This window comes from Apium graveolens, chromosome 5 (genome assembly GCF_009905375.1).
Source record: "Apium graveolens cultivar Ventura chromosome 5, ASM990537v1, whole genome shotgun sequence".
NCBI classification, from domain to species: domain Eukaryota; kingdom Viridiplantae; phylum Streptophyta; class Magnoliopsida; order Apiales; family Apiaceae; genus Apium; species Apium graveolens.
Genome location: NC_133651.1, coordinates 36,960,875 through 36,971,247, shown reverse-complemented (window position 1 = coordinate 36,971,247; position 10,373 = coordinate 36,960,875). Strand labels below are relative to the sequence as shown.

General features: G+C 35.2%; 1 protein-coding gene across 2 annotated transcripts; it reads left to right on the top strand.

The window, feature by feature from the left end:
* The first annotated feature begins 2,630 nt into the window (after window positions 1-2,630).
* On the top strand, window positions 2,631-10,160 carry LOC141723836 (pleiotropic drug resistance protein 1-like). Of its 2 annotated transcripts, XM_074525750.1 has the most exons (23): window positions 2,632-3,185; window positions 3,433-3,553; window positions 3,662-3,750; window positions 3,857-3,941; window positions 4,045-4,204; window positions 4,318-4,394; window positions 4,788-4,841; window positions 4,928-5,018; window positions 5,120-5,421; window positions 5,511-5,792; window positions 5,894-6,210; window positions 6,303-6,463; window positions 6,551-6,654; window positions 6,736-6,889; window positions 6,976-7,136; window positions 7,227-7,559; window positions 7,679-7,969; window positions 8,197-8,280; window positions 8,379-8,512; window positions 8,621-8,848; window positions 8,947-9,118; window positions 9,200-9,454; window positions 9,565-10,160. In XM_074525750.1, the coding sequence occupies exons 1-23, from the start codon at window positions 2,815-2,817 to the stop codon at window positions 9,829-9,831; spliced, it is 4,293 nt and encodes a 1,430-aa protein (XP_074381851.1). In that variant the 5' UTR covers window positions 2,632-2,814; the 3' UTR covers window positions 9,832-10,160. The 2 variants fall into 2 exon arrangements, with proteins under 2 accessions (XP_074381850.1, XP_074381851.1); XM_074525749.1 differs by having other exon boundaries at window positions 2,631-3,185; window positions 6,303-6,654.
* The last annotated feature ends 213 nt before the right edge of the window (window positions 10,161-10,373 follow it).

The window sequence follows — 10,373 nt, the reverse complement described above, 5'->3', positions numbered from 1 at the left end:
ATGCTTATTATATCACAGGTATTATATAATCCATAAACAACTTTCATCACTTGCATCCATGATTTAAAATGAAACTATACATTTACATAAATGCTTATAAACTAATAATTTTGTATATTTTGGACACATTAAAATAACTTATTTTGGTAATTAACTAGTCTAACATATGATAAATCTTCTAGCTAAGTTTAACATTATGTACATATAAAACAAATTACAAGGCGGGATACATGCATGTAATTTTTCTTTTATTATATGTCTAGTGCAAAGAAGTATAATACCAAAAATGGGCATATTCTGTATATATGATCATGTAAAAATATAATAACAAATCAATTTATCTTAACATGAAAGATTACATACCTTAGGTGAGATAAATAAAAAAGATATGTAGGTGACTGCTTGTACGGTAAATGGTCTCCAAACTTTTTAAGCAAATCGTGTTGATAATGTATTATACATATAGTATAGATACACCCAGAGAGAAGAATAGAAAGAGAGAAGAAGAGAAAATATATTATTTCCAAGTATGTTTACAAGCTCCATTTAGATGACTATTTATAGGTGAGGATATAAAAGATACATGAACTTGAGAAGTCAACAGACTCATTTTTATGAAAGATCAAAAGATTAATGAGGCGTTTGGATGCACCATGGGAATGAGAATCGGGAATATTGGGAATGAAGGGTATGTGAATGAGGATTAATGGGAATGAGAATGAAATAGAAACCCAAGGGGTATGGTGAGTTTGATTTACCCACCAAGAAGGAATGGAGTTCCCATTCCCCACCACTAAATTGATAATCCAAACAATATCACTTGGGTTTAAGGTTCTGATTCCCGTTAACGGGACACGTTAACCATTAACCAAACACCCCTTAGATCTAGAAAGTTCTATGGACATCCATTCACAACATATTAATAAATATTAGGATTAGACCAAAAAAGCTAAAATTGAATGACAGTTTGTTTAAAAAACTGAAAATCATTTAAAATTTCAAATAATATGTTTGGCATGAGAATTTAAATTTGTATTTTATTTTCATTACAAATATTCAAAATTGGTACATCGTGACTATACTATAAAAATCATTTGAATCTTCATGTAACCATCTAAGTATTAGGTGGACGGATTTTCAATATGCTTCTCACATTTTATTATGGACACAGTAATAATATTTTATTATGAACAAAGCGGAGAGTGAAAGTGTTGAAGATAATATGAGATCCATTTAGGATATTCATTAAGGATTATAGATTGGTTGTTAGCAATTCAAAATAAAAAACTCAAACCATTTCATTTTATTCTATAATTTAAAATGAAATATACGTTTTCAAATACAGTCCGAGAAAATTTGGTACAATGGAAGTTAAAGCATGAAGTTTGTTTCAGTGCAATGTAATTACAAGAGAAGCTTCCCAACTCAGCTGTCCCATAAGAGGAACAGTTGAAGAAATTTAGTTGTGTGAGTTATTGAAAGGATGCGCAAACAAAGGGCGCCTAGATGATACTAGTAATTGTTGATTTTGCTTTGAAATTCTCCTTGCAGCTTTGGACTATTTACAAACTTCGCTGGATGCTTTTCTTTGAATAACATTTTAGAGGTTGCTCTCAGTAACAATGTTTGAATTCACTTAGTTCATCCCAAAGAAATTTGAATTCGTCCATGGGAAATTCATGTATATTTGCTCACAAATCTGGTGTAATATCACTTATTATTAGTTGTCTATGAAATATCTGTTGAAAAATCAAAAATTATCATACCTTCCATATGTACGTTAAAGACTTGTCAAAATGTCAACAAGACCAGCCAGTCAAACCCATATCTTGATTTCGCACATGCAATATAAATAACTCACAAAAGCCTTCGAATTTTGTTATATTATTTTTCTAGAATATAAAAATTGATTCTTATAATTTTCGAATATAATTGTCTGCTCATAATTAAGTATTAGGTGATATTTAAATTAACTTATTATACAAAAAGGAGGGATGTTATCGGTTATATTTTGGATGAGACCGTAAAATGGACAACTTAAGATATATACTAATATCATAAAATATTGAAAAACAATAATGCGTAGACTACATTAATAAAACACTTTTTTTAAACATCATTTTTTATTTGTAATTGCAAAAAAAGTAAAGTTTTAATTTGCAAAAGAATTTTTTGTAATTATTTTTTTATAAAAATACATTTTTGCAATCAAATATAACTGATGCAACTATATGTAATTTCAAATGCAAAGAAAAATAGCATCTTTATTTTCTAGAAAAACGTAAAAAAGAAAAAAAATACATTTAATTATTTTTTGTCACAACCTGTATTTTTAAAAAATATACAAAAAAACTCAAAAATAGTATTATTGTTCCAAGCAAATAACATTTTTGGTACTTGTTTAGGGCAAGCATGACTAGCAGTCTAGCATCAACTTGGGTGCCATCCATGTATAATTGAATGGAACAGTACAAGTCCTAATCCAAGTAGCAGAAACAAGATTTTTCCAGAAATAATTTTCAGCAGCCATTATCCAAGAATCTTCCTCTTACTAAAACACACACATATTTTCCATTACATTACATCACCTCATTTTCCTCCTTGTGTAATGTTTATAAATAACCCACCAAAAACATGCATAACACAAATTAAAGCTTCACCACCCCCTCTCATTCTCTAGGCCTCATTTACTACACATTGTTTATTTTATTTGTTTGCAATATTTTGTATCTAGGAAATACATTTAAATTAGACCAACTAAATTCGACTGAAGGCATCGTATTAATTATTTACTTGTGAAAATTTTGAGAGAAGATGGATGGAGCAAATTTATATAGGGCAGGGCATAGTTTAAGGCAAAGTGGAAGAAGTTCAAGGGAAAGAATGGGAAGTATGAGGGTTGGTAGTACTTCATTATGGAGAGATAAGGGTTTGGATGTGTTTTCGAAATCTGTGAGAGACGAAGATGATGAAGAGGCTTTGAAATGGGCTTCTCTTGAGAAACTGCCTACTTTTGATAGGTTGAGAAAAGGCTTGCTTCTTGGATCACAAGGTGCTGGTTTTAATGAAGTTGATATTGATGGTATTGGAATCAATCAGAGAAAGAACTTAGTTGAGAGGCTTGTTAAGATTGCTGATGAAGATAATGAGAAGTTCTTGTTAAAGCTCCGAGATCGGCTTGACAGGTACTTTACTAAGACTCCAAGAAAAACGGTCTTTTCCTGCCGAGTTGAATCTCTTTTTTTAGTATTGTTTTTCAATATATATTATATTGCATTTGAAGTGCATGGGAGGGAGGGAGGGGTTGGATAATTGTCACTATTCTACCTCCGAATTTCGTTCTTTTTGCGTCTATTGCTATATAATTGTCACTCATATTGCTGATAAACTAATTGGTTTTGCGTTTGGTTGTGACTGGTATAACTATATCAGAGTTGGAGTTGAGCTGCCCACAATCGAAGTCAGGTTCGAGAATTTAAATGTTGAGGCAGAAGCTTTTGTAGGAAGCAGAGCTTTGCCTTCTTTTATCAACTTCAATCGTAGTATTGCGGAGGTATAACAAACAAGCAGAATTCAACAGTGGCTTAATTTGTCTTTCTATTTTCTTGTAACATAGTTGTTCATGTAGTCATGTATGTTTCTTCTTCTTTGGTTTCACCAGGCGCTGTTAAGCACAATCCATTTACTACCGAATAACAAGAAGAAATTAACTATTCTTGAAAATGTTAGCGGAATCCTGAAGCCTTGCAGGTGAGTTCTGATGAAAACAACTCAAACTATTCATCCTTTTCATTGAAGTTTATATATCTACGGGTTTTGTTTGTCGAACGTTAATTTTTGACGTGATGTGTTATAGGATGACCTTGCTTTTAGGTCCTCCCAGTTCAGGGAAGACCACACTGATGCTTGCTCTGGCTGGGAAGCTAGATCCCGCTCTTAAGGTAAATTTCACGAGGATTGATCAGTCTTAATCAATGGAGCAAACTATTCTTTGTTGAATTTGAAAACTAACTTAGAAAATAAAAATTTATTGTGCAACACTAGACTTCTGGAAGCGTGACTTACAATGGCCATAGCATGAAAGAGTTTGTTCCCCAAAGAACAGCTGCCTATATCAGCCAACATGATCTACATATAGGAGAAATGACTGTGAGAGAAACCTTGGCTTTTTCTGCAAGGGTCCAGGGGGTCGGATCGCGCTATGGTTAGAACTATTTTTTATATATTTGTTATTTTCTTATGACACCTTATACTACAGCAATTGATTTGCATTCTTAGTAAATGCTTAATGTGACACTACTCGTGAATATTTTCCAGAAATGTTGGTCGAGTTGGCCAGAAGAGAGAAGGATGCAAATATCAAACCCGATCCTGATCTTGACATCTACATGAAGGTAAAAACATGAATTTTGTAGAGAATGCAAATGCAATTTATGCATCTTATATCTATGAAAGCCATCAATCTTGACAGTCTTATCAGGGGAATTCTTTTAGCTATCGGCCTTTTAGCTAGATTTCATACATTCTCCTGTTCCATCTTATTGTTAGAGGTGACAAAGAACCAAAAAAAACCTTAAAATAAGTCCATATTTATGCCTTCTAATTTTTTCCCATTTAAAAAGAATATCATTAAAATTGCTGGATAATGAGTAAATTATCCTGAAGATGCATAAAGTTCAATTCGCCATGGTTTCTCAAAATTCGACACAAACAAGATTTGGGTCCTTCCATAAATTTTAAGAAATGCCCTGGTATATGTGTTCTAACGTTAGTACTCCATAATTCAGGCAGCTGCAACAGAAGGTCAAGAGGCTAATGTGGTGACAGATTACGTCCTGAAGGTATTAGAGTTTCCCATAGAGCCTTTATAATTACATTCGATAAACGTAACATGAGAGTAATGAACTAACTCCTAATTTCTTTGCAGGTTTTGGGACTTGATATATGTGCAGACACTATGGTTGGTGACCAGATGATTAGGGGTATTTCTGGAGGACAAAAGAAGCGTGTTACAACAGGTTAAGCAAACATTAAATTTATCTTATAGCCTCAAGCAAGTAAAAATACTCTCGTGTTTAGCTGATGTATGAAAGCTAATCAATTCTATTGCTAACTACAGGTGAGATGCTGGTTGGACCATCAAGGGCACTTTTTATGGATGAGATATCTACTGGTTTGGATAGTTCGACAACTTTTCAGATTGTAAAAGCACTCCGACACAGTGTGCACATTCTGCAAGGAACTGCTCTCATATCTCTCCTGCAGCCAGCCCCTGAAACATATGAGCTATTTGATGACATTATTCTCTTGTCAGATGGCCACATAGTTTATCAGGGTCCCCGTGAACATGTGCTCGAGTTTTTTGAATCTATGGGTTTTAAATGTCCGCAAAGGAAAGGTGTTGCTGATTTTTTGCAAGAGGTAAGCAACAAGGGTTAACCTTGTTCAATTGCTTTCTCAATTTTGAAATTATTGTAGAATTTGATATACCTATTATAATTGTGGTGCAGGTGACATCAAAAAAAGATCAGAAACAGTACTGGCTACAGAGAGACCAGCCTTACAGATTTATTACATCCAAAGAATTCGCTGTGGCTTTCCAATCATTCCATGTTGGAAAGCATGTTGAGAATGGTCTTGCAACCTCATTTGACAAGAGTAAAAGCCATCCAGCTGCTTTGACGACCCAAAAGTATGGCGTTAACAGTACAGAAATCATGAAAGCCTTGACGGCGAGAGAAATTTTGCTTATGAAGAGAAACTCATTCGTTTACATATTTAAATTGTGCCAAGTAGGTTTCTACATTATCTGTCCTTTTTACTTATTTCATTGATGGGTTTTCTCGCTGTGACTGTATAGTGACGAATAATATGTACTTGTAAACTTTTTCAGCTTACAGTGATGGCTTTGATCACTATGACATTGTTCTTCAGAACCGAGTTCAAAACTGAAACAGTCACTGATGGGGGGTTTTACAATGGTGCTTTATTTTTTGGTGTGGTTATGCTTATGTTTAATGGGCTGACAGAGGTTGCCATGACTATAGCGAAGCTTCCTGTCTTCTATAAGCAACGAGACCTTCTCTTTTTCCCTACTTGGTCATATGCTCTCCCGACATGGGTTACCAGGATACCTGTGACAATTTTGGAGGCTGCTGTTTGGGTTGTCCTTACTTACTATGTTATTGGATTTGACCCAAATGTTGGAAGGTAAACTAATCAACCAAGAAGATCTTGCTTTCAGAAAAAATATTAGTTTAATCTTTGTGCTTATGATTAATGAAAAATGATCCTTATTGCAGATTTTTCAAACAGTACCTGTTACTCTTTCTGATAAACCAAATGGCATCTGGACTATTCCGGATGACTGGGGCATTGGGTAGGACTATGACACTTGCAATGACGTTTGGCGGATTTGCATTGCTTATACTTTTCGCATTGGGTGGCTTTGCCCTTGCTCGAGGTACTAGATGTCGATTAATTTTAAATTTTGTTCTTCACTCAATTTTTAAATTGAGTAGCCCGTTGCTTATATTGTGTAATTTGTCAGGGAGCGTACCGGATTGGTGGCTATGGGGTTATTATAGCTCTCCAATGATGTATGGTATGAATGCCATGGCAGTGAATGAATTTCTTGGCCATCAGTGGAACACAGTAAGTTTTACACTTATCTTGTAATTTTTCTTCCTGATTGATGTTGAAATAGGCTAATTATTTGTTTTTTTTTTAATTAAGTTAACCTCAAATGGAGATACCGTTGGAGTTGCAGTTCTAAAGTCTCGAGGTTTCTTCCCTTATTCGTATTGGTATTGGATAGGGGCAGGTGCTTTGGTCGGATTCATTCTCTTACTCAACTTTGGCTACATGCTTGCACTTAAGTTTCTTGATCGTGAGTGTTTTACTTTCTACGATTCACTTTTCTCTTCTTTATTCATGTGATTAATTATTTTGTTGGTATGTCACTTTTCCATTCAGCTCTGGGGAAGCCTCAAGCTATGATACCAGCAGAAAGTACTGATGAGTTGGCAGAATCCACCGCTGAAAATAATCAGAACAAGAAAAAAGGAATGGTTCTTCCATTTGAACCACATTCTATCACATTTGATGATATTAAGTATTCAGTTGACATGCCCCAGGTAATATAGAGCAGTTGTGGTTTTGTGACTTTAAATTCTACTATGTAGACCAAGAATAAGAACCTAACCTGTTGAAATCTACTCTTGTAGGAAATGAAAGAGCAAGGTGTTTCTGAAGATAAACTATTACTTCTAAAGGGTGTGAGTGGAGCTTTCAGGCCAGGTGTTCTTACTGCTCTAATGGGTGTTAGTGGTGCTGGTAAAACTACTTTGATGGATGTACTTGCTGGTCGGAAAACTGGTGGATACATTGAGGGTAACATTACGGTTTCTGGGTATCCAAAGAACCAGGAGACCTTTGCTCGGATAGCCGGATACTGTGAGCAGAATGACATCCACTCGCCTCATGTTACTGTCTATGAGTCCTTGCTCTACTCAGCATGGCTGCGTCTACCTGCAGAAGTTGATAGTGAAAAAAGAAAGGTATGTCTGAACTATACGTACTAACTTGTAACATTAAGTCTATAATAGTCAGAGAGCCAGGAACAGAAATTATGAGATGGAGCAAAGAACTTAACATAAAAATGCCTTGTCTTCTACAGATGTTTGTCAATGAAGTCATAGAACTTGTTGAACTGGACAATTTAAAGGAAGCTTTGGTAGGTTTGCCAGGTGTAAGTGGTCTTTCAACCGAGCAGCGAAAGAGGCTAACCATTGCTGTTGAATTGGTATCAAACCCCTCAATAATATTCATGGACGAGCCAACTTCAGGGCTGGATGCAAGAGCTGCTGCAATTGTGATGAGAACAGTTAGGAATACAGTAGACACGGGAAGAACAGTTGTTTGTACCATTCATCAACCAAGTATTGACATATTTGAAGCTTTTGATGAGGTAAAAGATTCTTATATAAATGCACCTACATATCTAAATACAAGATAACACATATGTTTAGAGGGGGCATAAGGCTGCCTGCTCTCACGAGAGCTTGAGGGTCCGTATGGAACTATGTTTTACATGCAAAGGGATACATTCACCTATGCATAATAAAATGATTAGGCATAAGATCTTATTCAACTATTTACTTATCGAGACTAAAAAATTATCTACATGGGTCACAGCTTTTCTTGATGAAGCGAGGAGGAATGGAGTTGTATGCAGGGCCAGTAGGTCGGCAATCTTGCGATATAATTTCATACTTTGAGGTGAGCACAATGAAGAAAATATATATTATGAACGTCAATGTATAAATATGATACCTTCTCTTATGATGATACCTATTTTTAAATTTTCTCTTCTATAGGGAATGCAAGGAATAAGTAAAATTAAAGATGGATATAATCCAGCCACCTGGATGTTGGAAGTCACAGCAGCTTCTCAAGAAACGATATTGGGGGTTGATTTTACTGAAATATACAAAAATTCAGACCTGTACAAGTAGGTTCACTTACTAAAGTTGAAACACTGCAGATATTTGACTTAAATGCTTCTTAATTCGTAAAAATGGCTATAATGCTGAATTCTAATCGTGTATGAACATTATAGGAGAAACAAGGCACTCATCAAAGAATTAAGTGCACCTCGTCCGGGTTCCTCGGATCTCAGCTTTCCAACTCAGTACTCGCAATCTTTCATTGTCCAGTGTGTGGCTTGTCTATGGAAACAGCGATGCTCATACTGGAGAAACACAGCTTATACTGCAGTCAGATTTCTCTTCACGACTGCTATAGCATTAATTTTTGGATCGATGTTCTGGGATCTTGGTTCCAAAATGTAAGTTACAAACTTCAGATATAGCATTAGTACTGACTGTTGAAATGATTAAAGTATATTTTGGTTTTCCATCTCACTAAAAATGGATAACGTTACAGGGATTCTCGGCAAGATCTCTTTAATGCAATGGGTTCTATGTATACTGCTTGCCTCTTCCTCGGGGTCCAAAATGCTGCTTCAGTGCAATCAGTGGTGGATGTAGAACGGACGGTGTTTTACAGGGAAAGAGCTGCCGGAATGTATTCAGCTTTGCCATATGCTTTCGCACAGGTAATTAATTAGTCATGTGCGCGCCTCTGTAGGCATGCATAATTCAGAAATTGATCTAATTTTCCCTTGATATCTTTGCAGGTTCTAGTCGAAATTCCATATATCATGTGTCAGGCGGTAGTATATGGTCTAATTGTCTACTCAATGATTGGATTCGAATGGACAGCCGCAAAATTTTTTTGGTACTTGTTTTTCATGTTTTTCACCTTCATGTACTTCACCTTCTTTGGAATGATGACTGTGGCTGTGACTCCCAATGCCGATGTTGCTTCTATCATTGCTGCTGCATTTTATGGATTGTGGAATCTCTTTTCAGGATTTATCGTCCCACGACCTGTAAGTTACAGTACCTCGGCCTGATTCTTGATTTTTGGAGAAACCTGACAAGAACATACACTAAAAAAGGTACATTACTAATGCCTCTTGTTTTAATGTCTTAACAACAGAGTATGCCTCAATGGTGGAGATGGTACTCTTGGGTATGTCCAGTTGCATACACATTGTACGGTCTGATTGCATCACAATTCGGAGACATCGATGACAAGACCCTTAGCGACAATAACAACCAAACTGTGAAGCAATTTATCGAAGATTATTTCGGGTTCGAGCATGATAATGTTTATGCTGTTGGACTTGCAGTGGTTGGATTCACACTTCTTTTCACTGTCACATTTGCTTATTCAATTAAAACATTCAACTTCCAGAGACGGTAGAAGAAGGTTGAGATTACGGAGACTGGAGACTGGCTTGACTTTCGAGTAACTTATAAGTTAAAATGAATACACCTACAGCCAACACTAAATCTTCTGGATTTCGGTCATGTCTTTGTGGGAAGTAGTTCAACCTTTCAAGCTGGATGCATGTATATGATGTTGTTGCAACTTGCAAGTTTAATAGGGCTTACTTTATACAATTCACATCTGCTGTACATTTGATTTTTTTCAATTTTGTAATTTAATGTTTTATCTTTTGTAATATGTTTTTTTTTAATCTTCCAAGAACTTTAATTTTGTTTTATAGCATGTGTGAAATATTGTCAATCGTGAAAGTTGTATTTTTGATAATGATTCAGAAAAATTATGTTTCTGCAAAAAGATTGGGTAAAAGACATTTATTTGATGGTAAATTAGAAAAAAGTATTACTAAAAATAATAAAGCTTCACTTTATTATGTGATAATAAATTTTTTACCTTTTAATTGAAATCGAATAGCTGTCAAACTCAAACTTGAGGTATTTACGATCTCTCAAAAGGAT